This window comes from Grampus griseus, assembly GCF_964374135.1.
Source record: "Grampus griseus genome assembly, chromosome: X".
Taxonomy (NCBI): domain Eukaryota; kingdom Metazoa; phylum Chordata; class Mammalia; order Artiodactyla; family Delphinidae; genus Grampus; species Grampus griseus.
Window position 1 is genome coordinate 115,921,759 of NC_138999.1, and position 22,736 is coordinate 115,944,494.

The window sequence follows — 22,736 nt, forward strand, 5'->3', positions numbered from 1 at the left end:
CATGTTGTCCTGGTGGTGATTTCTGGTTAGAAGCCCACAGAAATATCTCTGGGATGTGGTTGGTACAGTTCCTACATCTTGGCAAGAGTCTAGGAGCAGTATAGGAAGGGGCAGGCTTTGGGGACAGGAGACATTTAAAATTAGTTACTAATCATGGAATGACATTTTCAAAAAATCAAATGGCAGAGGCCACGGCACGTGTTTAAATGCTTAATCTCTGAGTCTTACACGGAGATTTTCTAAGCCCTGACGAATTGTGAAATGAACAGGCCTTCCCTGGAGTGAATTAGCGCTTGCAAGGTGCTTGGCCATTTCCAGGGTCTTCTGTTTCATGTATTTTATCTGATTTGTAACAGGTCTTCCCCTTTCACAGCCACCCTTTCCTTCGCTCCAAGATTCAGAGGCCCTTTGGGGAGGCAGAATTCCAGGTTTGCTTTCATTCGGGCCTTACCTGATATAATTGCCCCTCGTGTGGTTCCGGGGGGTGCCCTCGTTTTATCCTTTGACTGGTTGTGACACTGAGTTGTGACACTTAAGCGGTGACTATGCAAAATTTGGCTACTCGGTAAGAAAAAGTACTCTTTCCCACCCTGAAGGTTGACAGGAACATGAGATGGCAGAAGCTGTCCCCGGCTTTTTCTTGCCAGAAATACTCTGGAGAGCTCAACACTGAATCACACCGCGTCTCGGTGCATGACTAGGTGCCTTAATCGCGCAGCTGGAGTCACTCGGGAAGATTGTTGGTGGGGGGACTGGGGAGTCTGACGAAGTTATATTGAGAAAAAACTTGCCGTGTGTTAATGCATTAGTAGTAGGCGTGGGGAGGAGAAGAAGAATGGAAGAGAAAAATTAAGATGAAACCACTGATACGTCCACAAAGACTCCATTCCAGCTTGTTATCGTTCTCTTGCCTCTGGCGGCGACTCACAGCCAGTAGGTGAACCTGAGTACGTTTTCAGATTTCTTCGGGAGAAGAAAACTGCAGTCGGGAGAAGGGTGACCACAGCCAAGCCGTGAGTGAGGAACTCCCGAGATGGGGGCCAACTAGGTCACTGAATTTGTCATGTTCGACTCTTAGGTTGCACCCCTTTGAACTTCGGAAGTTTGATCCTCCCAGTGGTATTTGTGAGGTAGAGATTCTGAGGTGCGATTGCAGGGCAAGAATCCCCACAAACATGATTCCACTGGAACCTCACCCTCATCCCTGGTTCTCTCTTGGCTTGACAACTTGGACCCTATTAAAGGGGCTTAGTTGTTGACATCTCAGAAGAACCTCCTTATAAAGCCCAAAATAAAGTGCCGTTTTTCCCCACAGCGGCTCCGCCTCCCACGTCCCCATCACCCAGAATCACGACCTCAGAGGGGTCACGGCTCCTCCCCTAAGCCGTCCTCTTGGTCCTGTCCCACAGTGTCCCTTCCAGCTCTCCTCTCCATGCCCACTGCCCTGAGTGCCCTCATTCAGGCTGGTGCCCGCACCATTCCGTGCCAGGCTGTGCGCCCTCCCCTTGCGCGTGTCTGTGTCGCTCTCGTCCTGCGCTCCCGCCCGCAGGGGATTGCGTCCTGCCTCTGGAGCGGGCCCTGCCCTGCTCGTACCTTTGCTCGCGCTGTACCCTTTCTTGGAGTGGCCCCTGCCCTTCTCTGTGTGCTGCAGTATCCCCCGTTCTTCAGGGACCAGGGCACATACCGTCCCAGCCATCTAGTCTTGTCCGGTCCCCCAAACCCGATGTGATCTCTGCCTGTGATAAATCTCGACACCACTTCCCATCTGTGTGGTCGCACTCGCCGTGCTGTGCCTTGCATTGCTAGTCATCTGTATGTCGATCTTGGTACACTGCAAAGGAAGGACTGTCTCTTATTCTTTGTGACCCGCAAAATATCTTGCACTGCACAGTAGGACATGTGTTCAGCAAGTGCTCTTATACAATCAGCGAATGCGTGGGGCGGCACTCTCCACAGTTGGAGCCGAAGGCAGGTTAAATGGAAGTGCAGTGTGGTTGGGGGACAGGAGTGTGTAGATACGCTGAGGCAAGCGGAGCCTCAGGGGTCCCCACGCGACGGGGGCCCGAGGAGCTGCGATGCACAGCACTCACCGACAGGTCATCCTGATGTTCGCGAGAGCAGGGGAGGCCGGAAGGCCCGAAGTGTGGCCTTCACACGCTAAAGCGATTTGTTCATGAAACGCCAGCCAGCTCCACCAGCAGCGTAGGAAGGTGCTTTGTAAACAGGACAGTGATTATTAGGGATGCTGGTACACGTCCTGCTGGTGATGCGGAATGAAGGTGGCTCAGACGCTGATGAAAGCAGTGCCCGTTCGGGTGTCCGCTGAGCGACCGTCAAAGCTTCGGAGCCACTGAGCCCCCCACTCTTCTTACTGAGAAGTTGATTTTCAGCTGACAGAGGGCCTCCTCTGTTTTGGTTTTGTGAAAGTTACAGCTTTGTGACTTGAGGACATGGGCAGTGGGGACAGATGTCAGAGCAGGTGTTGGTCGCACCTCATGAAGCTCCTCGGAAGGCCGACTGCACCTGGTTGGCGCAGACTGCAGAGTAAATGCTGTTGTCGTCGTCCGAGCTCCCGGTCCACCCCGGCCGGTCGGAGTTGACTAATGAATGAACGGTCAGAAAGCAGTTCTCTCGTTTTTGTGTTTTTTCTCGTGTTTCGGGCAAAAGAGATTTAGGTGTATTTGCTCATTTTGTATGGCTCTCGGTCTGTCCGTGTTCTGTTGTCACCTTTCACTTCCTGGAGGAGAGCCTTGGGCGCGCCGAGCTTACTGTTCGTGGCACGGCGAGAGGGGCGTTTAAAAATACCTCAGCTCGGGCTTCCCTGGTGGCGCAGTGGTTGAGAGTCCGCCTGCCGATGCAGGGGACGCGGGTTCGTGCCCCGGTCCGGGAAGATCCCACATGCCGCGGAGCGGCTGCGCCCGTGAGCCATGGCCGCTGAGCCTGCGCGTCCGGAGCCTGTGCTCCGCAACGGGAGAGGCCACAACAGTGAGAGGCCCGTGTACCGCGAAAGAAAAAAAAAAACAAAAAAAACCTCAGGTGTACCTAAAAATACACCTCACTAAAACTGAAAATTTAGGGTTCGTAAAGGTTAATCCTCTAATAAACTAAGAGCGTTTCCTCTGGGTGAAAAGTTTGAGTTTGTTTTAGGGGCGTGGCGTCCTGCAGACTGGCCAGTCTCCCTGCCAGAACGCAATCAGCCGAGATAAGAAAGGCTGCGGAGGCGTGGTGGGAGCGCAGCGCCCCTTCCCTTCTTTTCCCAGGCTTTCTTTCCTTTTTTTTTAATCTTTACTTTCTTGACATGTAATAAATCTGCCTGTAACGTCCGGGGTTTTACCGTTACATCATTTTCCAGCTAACTAGGAGTTACTGGCAGTTTTAGCTATCTTTTAGAATAACTCTTTTTCTTTTAAGTTGGATGCATACCATACTTTAATAATCCAAGACAGTTCAGCTGTGTTTCCTGAGTGTGTTTCATCTAACCCGTATATGACAATATTGCTGTGTTCTTAGTCATTTTTACTTTTAAGGGTCCAGAATATATTTCGAATAACTTTTCATTAAACGTTTGAAGAGCATAAGAGCCGGGAAGCTCATTGATTCATTCCTCGTGAAGCGTGTATCGCTTACCTGCTGGTTCTGGGAGCAGGAAGCCAAGTAAAGCATGATCCCGGCCCTCAGCCTGGGGGGAAGATGCATGAAGAGGGTGAAACCAGTGACGAGCGCTAGACGAGACATGGCCTGACCCGGAGCGCAGGTCGTCCCCTTTCCTTGAAGTTCAATGGCTGAAGCCACTTTTGGGTTCCAGGTGGGGCTACGTTTCCGTTTCATATGTGACTTGGTTAACACTTTCCACGTCTTTTAATTCATTTTTTCAGCATAGAGTTTTCGCGGGGAACAAATTGGGGAAGAGGTAGGGAGAGCGGGGGTGGGGAGCATGTTTGCGATGTTCAACAGGGTGGCCAAAGAAGACGGCACTGAGAAAGTGACTTGGAGCAAAGCCTCGAAGGAAGCAGAGGAGCAGCTGGGAGAGGCTCCATGTTGAGGGGATGGCCGCCAGGACCCTGAGGTGGGGCGTATCTGGAGGGCGCAGGGGCCAGCAAGGCATGAGGGCGAGGGGGGCAGGGATGAGGCTAGAGAAGGATCTGGACGGGGGTTGGGGAGGGACTCACAGGCCCCTCCTAGAGCTCCATCCTGATGACCAGCCTCCGGCCAGTGGATGACCTGCTGAGCTGTTACAACATGTTAGGGCGCCATGTTTTCGTCCATATTTTTACATTCATGGTTCCTGACAGTGAAAAGCGAGAGATTCCGTTTGTGGGACGATGTCTCTTCCTTGGTGTTCATAGCGGGCGTGTATGTCTCCCTCCTGCCCTGCTCTGACACTAAGGAGATACGAGGCTAGGATTGCTGTCTTCAGTATTCTCCTCATCTCTGATGCAGACCAAGTAGGACAGAGATAATGCCCTTGATCTGTATATTCATACTGTCTAATCCCTTTTAATTACACTGGTAGCACAAATCTGTCTCTTATAGTTACTTTTATCATTAACGGCACAAAAATGAATTCTTCAAAGGACCAAATGCAAGCTCTTTAGGCATATAAAGTGGATTAATGAGGGTGGCTCAGCGTTAAGGTATGCCAGGGCCGAGTCCAAATTTTATTCCGGTACAGGGATCACTTTCTATGTGGCCTCTCTGGCTCTGGAGCTAATTTGGATGCTGAGTAGCCCCACAGGTATTTATATGTAGTGTTTGGTATTTTTACTGGGTCCTATTCTTCTCCCTTGGATCACCTAAAATGGTTAAGAATTTTCTAGTGGGATTAAGGTTGTGATCTCTGGGGAGGGGTGGGCCATCTGCTCTTGGTTATTTTTGTGTTAGCCGCTTCCCCTTAAATGTATGTTCACAACTGAGCCACAGCCTTATCAGCTGGGCTTGAGGGAAGACTGGTCTAGGTGCCGCTCCTGAACTTGGTCTCTAAGCCATGGCTTCCCATAGACACTCAGGTAAAACTGCATATTCTTTATCTTCTAGGAAGCACAGTTTTATTTGGGCACTGAATCTTATGATTTGTCTAAAAGCTACTTTTCGACGAAATGATTTTAGCCTTGTCTATAAATAGTAAATCGTAGCTCGTCTCTGTTCTGTCCTTGCCTTCTTCGAATGCTGTTTCCAAGACAAAAGATTATTCTTATTCAAGTAAAATCAGCAGTTTGAGTGCCTTATTTCTTTTAATGTATAAGCATACTACTGTATTGTACATTTTCCAGGACATCTTATGAAGCTGAAAGAGATTGTGTGAGGAAGGAGGTTTTCTTTGTTGTTTTAGGAATTTTTTTGTTATTTATAAGATACAAGTCTTCATCTTGACAGTGCTATGAATCGAATTTAAAGTGTTTAGAAAAGGTCAATCGAATATGGAGCTGGAAGGAGGAAGATTTATAACTAAGAAGGTCCATACTGACTTAACCACATCTTCTCCTTTTCTGAGCCGTCTCTTTTCTTCCTGAAGAAATTGCTGTGATACTTTTGACATGACACATAGGTTATTAATTGTTCTGATCAGAAAAAGGGGCAAAGGTTTGGAACTTCTAGACCGTCATTACCGTGAGACTCTTCCTGACACCGAGGAAGCCCTTGGGCCATGGGCAAGACTCCCCCGGGATAGGGACTGAAGGACCGCCAGTTTCCCCAGAAAGCCCGGTTCTGTGGAGTCAGCCTGCTGCCACTCTCTCCTGCGAAGCCAGGAATGTCGCCGTGGCTCTGTTGCCCTCTGCCTGAGTAACAGTCCCCTTTCTTAGCAACCAGGCACTTTGTCCCATCTCCCAGCTTTCAGATTAAGGGGCAAAGTATTATGATTATCAGCGTCAGTCTTTTGGAAAAATTGATTTTGAAAGCTTGTAACTGCTTGCCAATAATATATATATATACATATATATATATATATTTATTTTTTTGCCTGTCAATACTTAAACAGTGGAAATACTTTGAGAAATTTCTCTTTCGTTGTTTTAAGACGAATATGCTGTGATGGAATGCACTGCTTTAATGAATCAGTGTGCAATGTCTTCCCTGTTCCCAAGGGTTCAAGAGCCGTCTGTTTTTCTCCCCACCCCCCAGGAGCCATTTTACAGACATGGCACCACACGCCTGACGTTGTGGTAATCGGCCAACATACATATTCTCTGGGTGTAGACAGCAGTCAGCTGTAGCAGTTGTTCCAGTGGGCCTTGAACTCACGTTAACTCCCCGTTTTATTTACTAATTAAATGACAGGGAAATGTATCTCAAAGGTGACATACTTATAACACGCCCAACCTTGGTTTTTAAAGTGCACCAAATCCCGATGTTATTCTTATAGTAAATCTGGAGGCTATAACCGTGACTAGACAAATTACTGACACCTTCTAGATGATTTTTAAAATCAGGAACTATCATCTTGTGTTACATTAGGTTCATAGGTCCATGAAAGCAGTTGAGAAAGAAGTGCTCACAGAAAGAAGCCCCACAGTACCCTGAAATGGACTTTGTGTGGACACAATAGAGGCTCGGATAATTGGATGGATGAGACTCCGTTTTCAGGGACCATCCACATACTTGAGAGGACGTTTCAAGGACAAGAATTGATCCTTTTGTTATTGAACACTTACCGTCTGCAAAGTTGTGCAGATTTCATTCCTTTACCCTTTGGCCTTTTAGGTTGAGGATGGGGTGGGTGGGAGGGCAGTGAAGTCACCCAGCATCCTCTCCAGGCAGGGATGTGACGGGAATGGGTGGGCGAGGGGAGCAGACCCGGTGGACTGGCTTCCTGAAATAACTGGGAAGTGGTAGTCAGAAGCCTTGGTCTAGGGTGAAACTGAACGTTTTGTACTTTTAATGACCACCAAACGACCGCCTGCTGTGCCACAACTAGAAAAGCTGAAAACGCATGTTGTGTTGGCTACCAGGTCAGAAGCCCTCTCTCTACGGCGCGAGAGGCAGAACGTGCTGCACGTGTTGTGTGCGACGTTCAGAAAAGCCCTGTGTCAGGACAGAGTGGCTCTGGGATAGGATCTGCCCGGGGTAAGTTCAGGGGCACGTAATGTTTCGTTTGATCATCTCTGTGCAGCCCTCCTGATCCCGGGTGTCATCTAAACCGGGTTACCTGTGACCAGCAAAAGCCAAAGGAGAGTTGGCGGGGGTTTTCCTAAACGCAGCATACCGGCGAAGTTGCTAATAACATGGAACTGTTACCTGGTCTGTTTGTAAGGGAAAAACCACTTTCCGATTTTCTGTGAAATTCTCTGAAAGCCCACTTTTCAGTGACTCGTGAGCCCTTCCCTGTCGCAGCTGTGCAGGTGTTTATCCCCCACGTGGGGCGGCGCCTCCAGGTGCGCAGGCGCGACTGCTGCGCAAGCCTCCCTTTCATCAGCGAAGGCTTCGTTCCGTGTGTTGAATGTTCTCATACGTGGAGTGACTAACGTCCTGGTATGTTGCACTTAGCCATTAACAGACCAGAAATAACCTGCATTTTTTCCCATTTGAGTTGCTGTTCACTGTTTATACTGTACATTATACCACTCAGGGAAAGCACATAGTTAGAAAAATGCTACCTAGTAATAATACTCACTTCTTCCCTAAATATTCTTATTTTGAGCCACTTGGGCAGCAGGGGAAAAATGAAGATTAGCAAGAAATCCATGAGAGAATACATATAAAGCAGAAACAAGATTATTAAATACAAATTGGATCTTCTCTAATGAGGTTTATAGTAAAAATCAAAAAAACAAACAAAAAACCCCAGATGTTGCAGTGTTATATTTCTTGTATGTGTACATGATTAAATCGGAAGCCAAAACTTTTTATTGAGATACTGAGGTTTATATAGGCCCCTCTTAGAATGTTGGATGTACTTCAGGACTTTTCTGAAAGAGGAAGCTTGTTTATTAAGTGAAGAATGATGTGTCTTTTGAAGCAGGCATAGCAAGAAAATCAGGCTACCATCTTGGAATAAATACCTAAAATTTGACACATTTCCAACTGCATTCCAACCGGCTAAGTCTTTTTTGCGGTACGCGGGCCTCTCACTGTTGTTGTGGCCTCTCCCATTGCGGAGCACAGGCTCCCGACGCACAGGCTCAGCGGCCATGGCTCACGGGCCCAGCCGCTCCGCGGCATGTGGGATCCTCCCGGCCCGGGGCACGAACCCGTGTCCCCTGCATCGGCAGGCGGACTCTCAACCACTGCGCCACCAGGGAAGCCCCCGGCTAAGTCTTATAAAGGACTGTCAGTTAGACGTCAGCACCTTAGGGTCACAGGCGCTGCCCCCTGATTTTCTAAAACAGAAATCTTTGTTATAAAATGATTAGTCAGGGGCTTCCCTGGTGGCGCAGTGGTTGAGAGTCCGCCTGCCGATGCAGGGGACACGGGTTCGTGCCCCGGTCCGGGAAGATCCCACGTGCCGCGGAGCGGCTGGGCCCGTGAGCCATGGCCGCTGAGCCTGTGCGTCCGGAGCCTGTGCTCCGCAATGGGAGAGGCCACAACAACAGTGAGAGGCCCGCGTACCGCAGGGAAAAAAAAAAATAAAGATTAGTCAGAGAGCTTCCCTGGGGCAGACATGTCCTGGACAAAGGCAGGAAGGGAAGTAGTGTCCTACTGGTATGTATCCAGTGTTTCATCTCACGATTGATGACGCCCTTTCCCAGATAACAGCAATAGGTCAAGGCAAACAGATCTGGAAGTTTGGGGAGGTTAAAAGGTTTTGTATTTCATGAACTTAGAAATTGCTAAGGGGGTAAAAAATTGTTCCCTAAGAGATGCACCTCACCTAAGTCTATGTCATTCACTAAGATTAAAGAGAGCCCCAAAGAGGAGGTAAAAATGCCACCTTCATTTTTTTCTCTATTCTTTTATTTCTAACAAGGGGAAAGAAGGGGAAGCGTAGAGCTTCTCTCTCCTCATGAAGTCAGTGCTTCACTGTGGCTCATTCGGTGCAGCCCACAAATCAGGGTGTTTGCTGTCTTTTAGGAACCTGTCAGCGTGGTCATTTATAAGCCGTTTTCTTGGAGTTGTTAATCTCTCAGAGGATAAGTAGTAACGAAATATTTTGCTCTTCTGCACATTGTCGATATTTTATGCAGAGGTCTGATGTGGTAACTATCTCATCAGCAGGAATGTATTACTCCAGCTTCTTCCTAAGTACACTGTGTGAAGGTTTGAAATAGTTTTGGACCAAATAATCATAAGGTTAGAAAACCACAAGGTAAGCTCATTCCCGTCGCCCAAAGTTCCACTTACTGGATTTATTGCAAAAAGGTACTAAAGTTCATGAATTTGACATCGACATTGTTAACGTGCTTTAAGTATTTCCAGCCTGTTTACTTCTTAGGCAATAAAGCCTGCATTCCTAGAAGTGCCTATTTTATCTTGACAAGTAAGTGTTCGCACACACATGAAAGAGGCTCGAGGCAGCTGTGGAAAGCTGTTCTAAAGGGTGTGCCCTTTGAAATCTGTCACTCATCTGGATACACACTCTCTGGGTTTAAGTACACATTGGCGGGGAATATGAGATGACCCTGGGCTTTTCATACTGAAGAAAGAAAAAATAATAATGCCTACAGCTGGGACTCAAAAACACCAAGTGGTGGGGCTTTCCGTAGTGGTGTTCACTGAATTTCCCTTCTGCTTGGTTTTACGACCCTGCACTGTAGGTGTGATAAAGTGGTGAACAGATTCGGTGACTCCATTTTCAACACTCTCTGGTTCTGCCATGTTCATTGCTAAGCCATGGATTAGTTCATCGTGTGGATGCCTAGAAACTCTTGGGCGAGTCGTGTTCTAGAACGATAAAAATAACCAATGAAGAACTTGGCATTGGTAGAATAGTAGTTTGAAAGTATTAAGGCGGGAAAGGCTTGGCAGGTAAGATCTCTCTGGTAGTATGAAACCATAGTGGTTTTCCTTCTCTCCAAAAGCTCTAAATGGAATCCACTGTGTCTTCTGGTAGTTTGTTTTTTTGTATGACGTAAGTACCTGTATTTTTACCATAAAGCTAGGATTCAGAAATACCATGAGACAGAACCATCCTTAGGTGGGTCTCTGTATGGTACTCTAGTACAGAAATATTTAGAATCCATTTCTTCTTTGAATGACATCAAAAGAGAGTGATATTGGGGCTTCCCTGGTGGCGCAGTGGTTGAGGGTCCGCCTGCCGATGCAGGGAACACGGGTTCGTGCCCCGGTCCGGGAAGATCCCACGTGCCGCGGAGCAACTAAGCCTGTGAGCCATGGCCGCTGAGCCTGCGCGTCCGGCGCCCGGAGCCTGTGCTCCGCAACGGGAGAGGCCACAACAGTGAGAGGCCCGCGTACCGCAAAAAAAAAAAAGAGAGAGAGTGATATTAAAATGAGTTGGGTTCAGACTTACTCTAAATAGAGACTTTGGTAAGAGAGAAGGAGGGATTTTCAAATGTGGTCCAAGAAGATAGTCTCTAGCCACGCAGGAAGCCAGCGCTGTCTAATCTTACAAATTCTGACTTCCTGCCAAATGGCATTTAGGACCCACTGATAATTTAATTTCCTGGCACTTACTGTTACCGGAGATTTATTTGGTTTCTCTACACAGCTCTAAACAAGAAAGTAAGTCTTCGCTGAGTGCACAGTTTCAATATGGAAGAGCTAATAAGACAAGGATTTTATGTGACATGTGAAAGGCCAACAAGAATGAATTAAGGAGAGTGATTTTCAACGTTCTATCCCTGTGACAGGCGCCCTTTCCGGTGTACACGGGGGCTAAAGACAGTTTAAAACCTGCCTTAAGTAAACAGTGCGTAGTTCAAGGAGATGGACCCTGGTTTCATCATGTCTCTACTTTTCCTTTCTAACCCAGTTATGTAAGGGAACACCCCGGTTTTCTTTTGGGGGAAAAGTGCCGGTAAGAACCATTCTCTAGTCTCAGTAAATCTCTGAACTGGTACGTGACTGTCCCAAGCACCTGTCTTCGCACAAGACTGTCACTGCTTGGCTTCAGTCGTCAGGTGTCTGGAGAGCCGATGGGCCTGGGGCGCTGCTCACCTGCCCTTGTCAGAGGCTGGTCTGAGTGCGAGTCCCCTGCCTTAGCCCAGCCCCGGCGGTGCTCAGACACAGGGTGTGGTTTCCTTAGCTCGCTCTGCTGTTTGGTTGCCTACAGCAACAGGATCCAAACAACTTGGACATGTGTTTGTATTAAAAAAAAAAAAACTGGGAATGGGACCCAAAGTGGGAGTCTGGGGCTGGCCAGTTAGTGGAAGAGCTGCGGTGAGTACCGGGCAACTGCTCGTTTCTTTTCCCTCCTTCTTTCTCTCTAAATTACTCCTGGGGTGTTGTTCACTTGCACAATAACCACGTTTGTGGGTAGTTGGAGAAATAGTCTCTGTTTTCCTGTTTCCTGGGCAAATTAAATAATTGCTGTCTATTTACCCGTGTAAGTTTCTTTCTCAGGGAGAGAGGAAGAAATTAGCGTCTGCTTACAGAAGTTGGGAGCTAATAGAAACTCACATTTGGTACCTCTTTGGTGGCAGGATTAACAGAGTGTTCTTCAGTGCCTGTGATTCCGGGGGCGGGAGTGGGATGGGGTGGGGTGGGGTGGGAGGGAGTAGTTATATGAAGGCAATGGAAGGGGTTCTTGGATAACCATTTTCCCCCAAATTATACTTGAAAATTGCAAATGTCCTAAATCGTATAGTTCATTGACCGTATTGACCCTTAGTTGCTTAAACAAAGGGGGATTTGATTTTGGCGCATCACAAAACCGAACGTCACCGTGACAGATAGTTCACAAAACTGGCCGGTACGCGTCAAGAGTGCCTTTTAAATGAGTCCTCTCTTGCCTGATCGCTTGGGCCTCAAAAGTCAGTAAACTATCTGGGAAATAATTCTTTAGGTTCTTTTCAGGGATTAAAAAGTGCTCTGGCAGACTTAAAAGTCGCCATTTAAAATAAATTAGTAAGCATTGCTTACGTGCCTAGCGTGGTCCAGGGTCAGCAGTAAGTTTCTGTTCAGATGAACTGCATTTTGCAGGTAGGAGGACAGCTGGGCGTCCGGAGGACGCTCTCCCCGCTGAGAAAGTTGTAGGCGGGGGTTCCTGGTTGGGTCTCTAGTGAGGGCCTGGGCACCTCCCTCCCTGCCAGCTGGGCTGCCCGCCTGCAGACTCGGCCCAGAGAGCTGTGTCCTTGTCCTTTGGTGTAGGCTCGGCCTCCCCTCTCCTGCCTGCCCCGTCCCAGCCCTGCCCTCACTCACCCCACCACTTGGGGCCCCGTGCCCGCCAGGACCCCTGTCCCCCTCCCCCAGTGTCCTCTGTGAGGCAGCACTGTGTTGGGATGGCCCAGCAGGACTCTCTCTCCCGGGGCCCCAGGGACTCACCGCGGGGCGCTTTCGTCGCAGGAGTCACGGTGAAGCGCCTGTCGCCTGGGTCCCGTGGTGGCCTCCCCAGAGCCCCTCGGGCCACGCTCCAGCCTTCCCGTTGGTCATTTGTCCCACCTGCTCGTCCCCCGCAGGTCCCTCCAGCTACAAGGTGGGCACCATGGCTGAGAAATTCGACTGCCACTACTGCAGGGACAACCTGCAGGGAAAGAAGTACGTGCAGAAGGACGGCCACCACTGCTGCCTCAAGTGCTTCGACAAGTTCTGCGCCAACACGTGCGTGGAGTGCCGCAAGCCCATCGGCGCCGACTCCAAGGTAGCGGCCGCGGGGGCGGGCGGGGCTGAGGGTGGACCTGGACGGGGCACCGGCCCTTCCGCTCGGGCTCTGGTGTGAGGGACCATGTCGTCTTGACGGGACGCCCCGCTCACGGCGTCCGGCCCCCTGCTTGGTTCCCAGGAGGTGCACTACAAGAACCGCTACTGGCACGACACCTGCTTCCGCTGCGCCAAGTGCCTCCGCTCCTTGGCCAATGAGACCTTCGTGGCCAAGGACAACAAGATCCTGTGCAACAAGTGCACCACTCGGGAGGACTCCCCCAAGTGCAAGGGCTGCTTCAAGCCCATCGTGGCAGGTACCGGCCGCACTCAGCCCCGGGGCAGCCAGGGAGGAGGCCCTGGGGGCAGACGTGGCGTGGGGTTGCTTGCGGTGATGGGGCTGGCGCTGCTGGGAGCCGCGGCTGGAGTTCAGCGTATATATGCACGCATATATATACACGTATATATGTGTACACATATATGCTCGCACACACGCACACACGGCAACTAAAGAACACTGGAGAGAACTGTCTGTGGCAAGAGAAGGAAGTGAAAAGTATGTAGCGCTTTCTCACTTGGGATAGTAAGTGATCGAAGCATGCTTCTTCCTTAGGGTGTAATTCCGGGTCACATAGTCCCCCGTTGAATCTCGGAGTCCACAAAGGCCATGGGGGGTGGGGGGGTGGGGATGCAGGCATCTGACCCTAAATCACTACAGCCGGGGTCCCCTCCCTGACAGAGTCTGGGTTGGCATGACCACAGGAGGACGCGGTAGAGAAGCCCCTGCGGGTAGGTGACTGGAAGCGTGAGGCCAAGAACTGCAGGGCCTGCATTTCCTCCCCTCTGGAGGGCCCAGGACGGCGCCAGCGGATGCAGCCCCCTGCAGAGCACTGTCAGTGGGGCTACCCCGTCTCTTCCCCCCGCAGGAGATCAGAACGTGGAGTACAAGGGCACCGTCTGGCACAAAGACTGCTTCACCTGCAGCAACTGCAAGCAAGTCATCGGGACGGGAAGCTTCTTCCCTAAAGGGGAGGACTTCTACTGCGTGACTTGCCACGAGGCCAAGTTTGCCAAGCACTGCGTGAAGTGCAACAAGGTACGTGTCAAGGGAGTTCTGCGCTGACCGTTGCTTCTAGAGGCGTTTGACAGTTTGCAGAGCACTTGCACACACACTATCCCATTCCATCCTCACGACAGCCCTGTGACGTAGGGATTATTATTCTCGTTTTACAGATGATGAGACTGTGGTAGTAGAAAGCCACGCCCAGGCCAAGGCAGGCTGTCCGCGGGCACACCGGCCCTGGAGGCCAGCTTCCTCCCCCCAGTTGCTGTGTAGTAACCTCGCACAGGGGCCTGCCTTCTCTGAACCCCAGTGTCTTCATCTGTAACTGGGGGATAATAATAGCGCCTGCCTCCCATGGCCGTTGTGGCGATTCAATGAGATATTGTAGACCAGAGCGCCCAGCACAGTGCCTGGCACGTAGTAGGCACTCAACAAAATGGTTGTTGAATCTGAATCCGGTGCTACACTCCCTGGTCTAGGCCATCACATCTGGAGGAATCACTTACCAGGATCAGCCCTGGCATGCCGAGTGCTTTGTGTGTGTTACCTGCTCTAAGAAGCTGGCTGGGCAGCGTTTCACCGCTGTGGAGGACCAGTATTACTGCGTGGATTGCTACAAGAACTTTGTGGCCAAGAAGTGTGCTGGATGCAAGAACCCCATCACTGGTAGGCTAAAGAGTCCTTGCTAAGTCTGCCAGGCTAGGTTTTGCGCATGGTAACCATCTCTCATTTTCCTACGTCGTCGGTTTCATCCACAAAGGCCCCAAAGAATGCCCTCTCCCCCTGCCACTGTGGTCCCGAAGGCCCCCAAATAGTTTGGATTCTCCCCCAGGCCAGGTTAGCCTTTGCAACACAGAACACTTCTGACGACTGCCGACTAACTAACGCTGCTGCCGGAGATCACGAGCCTGAGACCCACGGCCACGGGCAGGCACTGCGCGGGGATGCTGGGGGGTAGGGGTGGGGGGAGAGGAGCGGGGTGGGCTGGGGTGGGGGAGGGGAGGGGAGGGGAGGTGGGGGAGGCCGGAGAGCGAGAAGCTGGGATGAGAACACCCCATAGCGGAAGGCTAGCTCAGAGGTGCCAGTGGGCAGTTTTTTTTGCGATCAGGAGCCGAGCTAATCACTTCATTCCTCATCTCGCGGCCGCGGTCCACGTGCCCTGGGCCCTCTCCCCCGCCTCCAATTTTCCCATCTCCCGGGGAGCCTTGAAATGTACATTTGAGAAGACTTTTGCCATCCTCAGGGAAAAGGACTGTGTCAAGAGTGAGCCACCCAGTCTCTAAAGCTAGGAAGCCCCCAGTGTGCCACGGGAAACGCTTGCCTCTCACCCTGTTTCCCAGCGCCAACCTCCGGGGCAGGCATCCGGGTGGAGAGAGGACTTGTCCCTCGTGGGTGGTGGTTCTTTATAGAAAAAATCGAAGCTTAGCAGCTCCTCGAGGCCCGGTAAGTGCACACCCCACAAACAGCCCAAGTTTGCCTCCTGGTGGCCACTTTGATGCCATGGCCCTGACCTAAATCAAAGAAACTGGTTGTGCTGGGAGGTCGGTGCGCATCAGTCACAGGGCGATGGCGGTGGCAGGGGATGTGGGTTCTGGAGAGCAAGGGGGCCCTCGACTGAGCTCTGGCATCTTCTCAGGTCCCGGCGGCGCGGGGGACGGTGCGCGGTGGAGTGGGGGGCCGGGCGCCGGGCGGACGCTGCCCGCGTGCTTGTCGGCTCCGTGAATGGGCAAGGCGGCGGCCTGGCTGCCACCTGTGTCCACTCAGCTGTCGCTTTTGTTTGCTTTTGTTTCCTCCACAGGGTTTGGTAAAGGCTCCAGTGTGGTGGCCTATGAAGGACAATCCTGGCACGACTACTGCTTCCACTGCAAAAAATGCTCCATGAATCTGGCCAACAAGCGCTTTGTTTTCCATCAGGAGCAAGTGTATTGCCCCGACTGTGCCAAAAAGCTGTAAAGTGACAGGGGCTCCTGTCCTGTAAAATGGAATTTGAGTCTTTCTTGTTCCTCGTGTCCTCGCCCTCTGCCCGGCACCACCCATAGGGCGAGAGCGGCCTTTCACCTCTTCAGGGTTGCTCCTTCTGTCTTTTCTCCCATTTTACAGTTATTACTCAAGTAAGGGCACACAGTGATCATTATTAGGATTTAGCAAAAAGCAACCCTGCAGCAAAGTCAATTTCTCCATAGCTGCAATTAGCAAACGAACACTTAGCTAGATTGACTCTTCTGCATGTTTATCATAGAGCAGAAAAGTGCTGACCATGTAGCTGCTTAGTGACGTAAGCAAGAAGCCTAAGAGATAAAGCCCCCCACTGAGATGCCTCTTGTGGCTCAGCTGGGACCCACCGTGTCGGTCACACGACACATCAGAGTTGCAGCGGCTGCTCCAACTCGGCTGCTCACCCTGTTCTGTGAGCAGAAAGAACTTAGCGAAATGCATGGTTTAACTTCCTCAGCAGAACCTTCCTTCTGTTCTTTTGTGCTTTCAAAAGACTAACACGGACTTGCAGAAAATTAACATTTGAATTTAGCTGTAATTCTCAACTGACCTTTTCTCCCCCGTACTAACGTTTGATTTCCCCGTGTGGCGTGTTTTCTGAGCGTTCCTACTTTCAAACATGGAACGTGCAGGTGACTTGGAAAGTGCAGGCAGATCTGAGAAAACAAACAAGCCTGTTTCAGAAGAACGTCATCACAGCGAATACTTCTGGAAGCTTAACAAAACTAACCCAGCTGTCCTTTATCTTTTTTAATTAACAATATTTTCGTTTTAATTAATAGCAACATAGCTTATTGGGTTTGGAGACTTGCATGGAAATATTTTAGCCCCCTCAGACGTTCCTGCAGTTTTGAAAGTCATCCTACAGAAGTAACCATAAGACTCGAGAGGGGTAGGTGAGCAGGCGCCAGGACTGTCATTGACACGGATATGACATTTCCCAACAGTGACAAGTGGAATCCCTTGTAACATAGTACTTGTCTGCTCTGTGTCCGTGTGTTAATAAGCAGGCCCGCCAAGTCCCTTCTCTTGGGATTCTAAGGACTGTTCCTCAAGAGCTTAGCTGGCTCTCTGGGGGCATGCGGAGGCCACTGTCCCCGCAGGCAGAAGCGGATTTCCACGTAGCGCTTACCTGAGATGCAGGATCACCTACTTACTGTATTCTAGCTACATTGTTATATTACATAGTATAATGAGACGATATCAAGAGTACACATGTAATGACAGTGCATATTAACATTCTCGTAGGAGTGGTTAGAGAAGCCGATGCCTCATTTCTGCATTTTGTCATTAGCTATGATCATCTGACAGTTCAGTGTATCCTTTCAGAAATAAAGCAGCATATAAATAACTTGCCTCCCGACTTCTAATTCTGTCCGGTGCAATTGTTCCGAGGTGATACTGCTGGTCCAGAGACCTGAACAACTAACTTTTCCTTCCTTCGAGGACGTGCTCAGTTCAGTGCGGTTGAGTGCAACTACACGGATTACAAGATAAAACCAACCTGTAACAGCACTTGGATCCAGTTAAAAACAGTAACAAAAAACCCCATTCTGACCCAAAATAACATTTCCCAGATGTTCATATCCCTTAAAAAGAGCACACTGATTTCCTTTGGCCAGGGGGCTGGAGGCGGGAAGGGAACTGCAGCTGAAGTTTGTCATCGAGAAGTGTCATCCCGTCCCTATTTTGTTGGCTGCCCTTTCCCTGTGCCCCCCACCCCGCCCCAGAGCCCTGAGCTGTGGCGAACGCCGCTGTGCCCTCCACTGCCGCTCCTCCACCGTCGGAAGAAGGCGCCCCCTCGAGGCTGCCGCTCATTTGGGAGGATGCTCACTGGGGCCTCTGTATCTCAGGGGTGGGGGGCGTGGGGACGGTGTGGGCAGAGGTGGAGGTAGCTTGCAGATCACAGCCACACCCACGAGGCTCAGGTTCTTCGGGTGTCCAAGCCGTCCACGCCACGTGGTCGTTTCAGGATGGCGTTGGGTGCCCAGTGACATGGGTGTCTGCTGCAGACTCCTCAGGTGGAAGGGTCCCCAGGATACTTCAGCTAAAGGCTGAGGCAGGAGGAGAGGGCCTCATCTTTGAGGAGCCTCACGCCCGGGCTAATCAAAGGACAGAACCCCTTTGGGGCTAAGGAGTCAAAACCTGTCTATAGGAAACCGTGAGTGTTTCCATGAAGGGGGAATAGACGTGTGTGTGAGAGTGAGAGAGAGAGGGAGAGGGAGAGGGAGAGAGGAGAGGAGAGGAGAGGAGAGGGAGGGAGGGAAAGAGAGAGAGAGAGAGAGAGAGAGAGCGAGCCTGGCACCAAGGAAGCAGGTGTGGGGTAGGGAGTTGGGATGGTGACCCTCTGCTTCTCAAGGGAGCTTACAGGGTTGTTGTGAGGGTTTAAAATGATACCTATAAAGTACCTGGCACATAGAATGTGTAAACATAACTACGGTTATTACAACACAGTTGTTTGTTTGGGAAATTATGAGACGAGCCCATCTGGAAACACTGGAACTGCATTGGTGGGGAGGGAGACCGAGGGCAAGGAGGCCTTTCTGGGACCTGCTTCGACTGACCAGGCCTGCAGGGTGTGCAGGGATCAGACTGAGCCCTGATAGGACAGGCCGGGCAGTCTGCCTCCGGGCTGTGCGTCTTGGCACCAGCTGCTGCTGCGGTTCTACGCCCACCTCGCGACCCTCTAGCTCTCGCCAGTGAGTTAGCGACTCCTGAGAACTGAGGGCCCTCCGAGATCCTAGCGCAGGCCCCCAGCCCGCTCACCAGACAGCAACGGCTCAGAGGGGCCATGACGGGCGCAGTTGCTTGGAGGGCTTGCAGCCCCCTCGGCAGGAATTCGGGTCCTCAGACCTCCTGTCCAGCATCCTTTCTAAAAGTGTTCTCACCGCGTTTCTCTGGTCACCGGGGATTGGAGCTATTGAAGAGCTTCACTGCACACGGGGGCAGCGGGGGGCGCGGATGACACGGGTGTGGGAAATGCGCTATCATCTGCAGAATCCACCGGGAGAAGCCAGGGGCCTGCCCTCAGCCTACGGCAAGCACGGAGGCCGGGTTAGCGTCCATCACCTCAGGGCTGTCAGCAGGGTGCTCTGACCGTACTTCAGGTTGTCTGCGCACCAGGGAATGTCCTGGTTCAACAGCCCCAGTGGATGGCCCGGTACTGAATGCCAAGTGCGGAATGGCTGCCACTGTTCTCAAAGCACCAGGTGCCAAAGATCAGGGATAAACAAGGACCTCACCTTATCAAACACAAAACCTAGTGCAGTGGAACATGTTTCCAGATTAGAAACTAAACATGTATGGGCAGATCAAAACACTGGTTTGGCCACACACCATAACAGTGATGTCATGAAGGGATGCGCATGTTAACGGAGCACAATTACTGCCCGAGTGCACGCTCGGACTTTCAAAAGCAAATGTGTTTGCCTCATGTGCAGCCAGCACCAAATGTGATGTTTAAAAGGGCTGTGGGAGGGGCTTCCCTGGTGGCGCTAGTGGTTGGGAATCCGCCTGCCAATGCAGGGGACACGGGTTCGAGCCCTGGTCCGGGAAGATCCCACATGCCGCGGAGCAACTAAGCCCGTGCCCCACAACTACTGAGCCTGTGCTCTAGAGCCCGCGAGCCACAACTCCTGAAGCCCGCGCGCCTGGAGCCCGTGCTCCGCAACAAGAGAAGCCACCGCAGTGAGAAGCCCGCGCACCACAACAAAGAGTAGCCCCCGCTCGCTGCAACTAGAGAAAGCCCGCACGCAGCAACGAAGACCCAACGCAGCCAAAAATAATAAATAAATAAATTTATATTAAAAAAAAGGGCTGTGGGAGAGGGAATGGGGAGTGACTGCTTGAAGGGTACGGGGTTTCTTTTTAGGATAATGAAAACATTCTGGAACTAGAGAGCGGCGATGGCTGTACATTGTAAAGGTACTAAATGCCACTTACGTGAATTTTACCACAGCAGAAAGAAAGGTACTTTAATCACTGGCCTCAGGCCACAGCCGTCACAGGGAAGAGTTAACAAGCACTGAAACGGGTGCAGGAAGAAGACCAGAGTTCAAAATTCCCATCTTAATGTCCCACGGCGGAAGTGACTGCAGAGGGGCATCAGAGGATTTGATTACTTATCAGAGGATCTGATTACTTATCGAACATACCGGTTGCCTGTGTTCATAGCTTGGTTAACAATTGGTGTCACCTTTATACCACCACCAGTACATTTTTTATTATTAAAATAAGAAGAAAACGTGCTTTACCTGCAAAGTTTATTGCATAGAACACACGCATTTATATGAAGGCGTAACAGTGTTTCGACATGTGAAATCTGTACAGAAAAATCTCAGAATCACATCTGTTAAGATGACTGTCTCTGCCTTTTGTATAAAAGAGCAAGTGTATAAACAGTTTTTAAACCTAAGGCACCAAGCTCTATTCTATAACAGAGATACAGTACTCTGAATAGCAAAGAACTGGGGGATCAAAGAATAACTACTTTCTTTTACTAATCGAAGACTGGTGGCTACAAAGAACACAGGCCTGCTTCAAACTATTTGTGATTCACCAGAAAACTCATTAGCATTAGGACCACTAATTTGAATTCAAGTTTTAGTCAATGGTTTAAGCAGGATTCAATGGATTTCAGGAAACATATATTCTGTGTACACGTGTGTGCGTGTACACATGTGTGCGTGTTCACCGTGTATGTCTCTGTGCCTATCAAGGGGACCGAAGAATAACACTGCTCCTGTACTCACTCGCAGCCAGCCGCTAGAGAAAGGCAAGCAAATTTTGATTCCACATCTCAAGCCTGAGTGTATACTGAAGGGCAGGCCTGGAGAGCACAAGCAGAAAAAGATTATACACAGTAAACATTTAGAGGAGTTAAACATACCCCATCAGACAACAGCCAAATACTGCCTTATGTACACAATAAACATAATAACATGTTTTTATAGATAAACCGCAGTATGTACTTCAAAATGAAACACTGACAAGATGCTAAAGATCACACCTTCTAGGGCTCCCAGTATTTGGGGCTATCAGTGCCTGTGTATGGGGCTGGCAGACTCTGGCAGAGTTAGCAATATACATACATAGCGGTAAAATGTGATTTAGTATTTTGCAACCTTCCGTATTTGTACGTTAAGAACAATCCAAACAAAGCTCTTGCGAGGAACCTCGAGGCCCTCAAATAAGCCGTCATGTTCTCTACAAGATCAAATGTGAGTTTTTATTGGTAAATTAATTGTTAAATGGAGTAAACGTGATTTTAAGATTTCAAATATATACTGAGAAAAAACTATTCCTCTGGTAGAGATTCTCTTAGAAACTCAAGAGTTAGCATTTTATAAAGACACCCTTGATACATACTCAAACGTGTTGGCAGGAAAACACAAGAACGAGAGACATGAAGATTTTTACAGGAAAACAAAACGACTCTTTACTCAGAACCCTTGCTTGTGGGCAAGAGTCAAGATGATATGAGCATCTTCTGAGATATGTTAAGATGACGTTTTGATGTTTCCCGTTTTTTTTTTTTTTTTTGAGAGTCATTTTCTTTGCCAGGTTCAAGTAGGAGGTGGAGAAATTTTGAGAGGTGTGCCTGGAGGTCAAAATCCAGAGTGGAGAATGGCTTCTCTTCCAGGCTGGATGAGGTTTACATATCTGACCAGAGGGAAAAAGAAAAGAAAGAAGGTTAGTAGAGAAAATGCTGGTTCCACACCAAGTGGGCCCCGGCTCCGCTCTGAGGTGCGCCTGGGACCCTCAAGTAGCGCCCCTGGAGTTGCTGACACGCTGGTGCTCTTATAAACGTTCCCCAACCCCCAAATGGGCCCAAGCTCCTCTCAATTTCAAAGAGAGCTTCTCAAGGAAAGAAAAACACAGGCCTTTTCGTTTTGGAAACACAAGTTGAGAGACTAATTCCAAAAACCTCACTAACCCTCTGCCCTGAATGATGATCTGTGTGCTGTAGAGCAGCCAGTGGATCAGGAGCGCAGAGGAACCTGAGGGGTCTGGGGTTTGAAATGAACCCCACTTTGTATATCTGGCAGGAAATGCAGGCCATAAAAATTAGAATCAAGTCATTTACCCTCTCAAAACTAACTTAACGGAGGGCTCTTCTGCATCAACCTAGTTTTAGACCAACCACTGTCTTCTCCCTCACCAAGACAACCCTGGAACAGCTGGAAACACAGGAGGGTTCAAGGTCAACTACCTTTCAAATGAAGTGAAGATGGGATGAGGCCTTACCCAATAGAGCAGAAACAGATTTGCTTGTTTTCTTGTTGTCTACAGGTGGCTGGTGACTTAGGCAGGATGTCATGGGACCTTTCAGATGGTGTTTTCGGCTATCAGGAGGGATACTGGACTTAGGTGGTTCTATCTCGCTTGTGATGTCAATAATCTTGTCACAGACCCAATCCTGTGCCTCTGAATGTAAGCTCTTGGAAGGTCCCACGGTGTTGCTGGTTTCTGCCTTTCCGGTTTTGGCTGCTCGGTTGGCTGTTCTTTTGGTGGAGGATCTGGAAAGAGGTATTTTGGTTATAATCCAGATTATCCCCAAACCAAGGCTTTGCCTGAAGGAAGTTTTATTATTTAATTCTAAGAAATGCCTTGGACATAAACTTTCAGAATCACAGAATGGGAAGGCTGGATGGAAGGGACCCTGGAGATAACAGAACACACTGGTTTCCAAATTGTGTCCTCCCAGGTCCTAGGGCTCCACGGGAACGCTGAGGGGACCAGAAGCAGCTGCGCATGCAGGGCTCTAGGGACGCTGTCCCTACCGCAAGCAGATCCAGGACACGGCCAGTAAGGCAGAGTGAGGACTCATGTGGGTTTACCAGCTCCACTGCTCTTTCCACGCCATCACTGAGTCTCTTAGCAGATTGCTTCCACAGGCCTTGCAGGTTAATGTCTTTTCAGGCCATCGCCCAAGGAGCCTACCTTTCCAGGAATCTGGTCCTGTTCTTCTGACCTAACCTCTGACCCT

The 22,736-nt window shown here is 50.0% G+C and overlaps 2 protein-coding genes across 5 annotated transcripts in view; one reads left to right on the plus strand and one right to left on the minus strand.

Annotated features, from left to right (window-relative positions):
• The first annotated feature begins 4,851 nt into the window (after positions 1-4,851).
• FHL1 (four and a half LIM domains 1) lies at positions 4,852-17,099 on the plus strand. Of its 3 annotated transcripts, XM_082681607.1 has the most exons (7): positions 4,852-5,006; positions 12,510-12,691; positions 12,833-13,007; positions 13,617-13,786; positions 14,233-14,419; positions 14,997-15,196; positions 15,552-17,099. In XM_082681607.1, the coding sequence occupies exons 1-7, from the start codon at positions 4,985-4,987 to the stop codon at positions 15,633-15,635; spliced, it is 1,020 nt and encodes a 339-aa protein (XP_082537733.1). In that variant the 5' UTR covers positions 4,852-4,984; the 3' UTR covers positions 15,636-17,099. The 3 variants fall into 3 exon arrangements, with proteins under 3 accessions (XP_082537733.1, XP_082537731.1, XP_082537732.1); XM_082681605.1 differs by lacking the exon at positions 14,997-15,196; XM_082681606.1 differs by lacking the exons at positions 14,233-14,419; positions 14,997-15,196.
• A 2,908-nt stretch (positions 17,100-20,007) lies between these two features.
• Positions 20,008-22,736, minus strand: part of MAP7D3 (MAP7 domain containing 3) — a 35,686-nt gene continuing 32,957 nt past the window's right edge. For both annotated transcript variants that reach the window (XM_082681249.1, XM_082681248.1), the window contains exons 17-18: positions 21,995-22,266; positions 20,008-21,409 (exon numbers count right to left, since the gene is read on the minus strand). In XM_082681249.1, coding sequence (XP_082537375.1) covers positions 21,402-21,409; positions 21,995-22,266 — 280 coding nt within the window. In that variant the 3' untranslated portion in view covers positions 20,008-21,401. The remainder of the gene's footprint in view (positions 21,410-21,994; positions 22,267-22,736) is intronic.

Excerpts from the sequence above, each read along its gene's own strand:
- FHL1 (XM_082681607.1), top strand. The coding sequence starts at position 4,985 with ATGGCTTCCCATAGACACTCAG. Across the intron at positions 13,787-14,232 it reads ACTGCGTGAAGTGCAACAAG|GCCATCACATCTGGAGGAAT; the intron begins GTACGTGTCAAG and ends TCCCTGGTCTAG. Across the intron at positions 14,420-14,996 it reads ATGCAAGAACCCCATCACTG|GGAAAAGGACTGTGTCAAGA; the intron begins GTAGGCTAAAGA and ends TGCCATCCTCAG.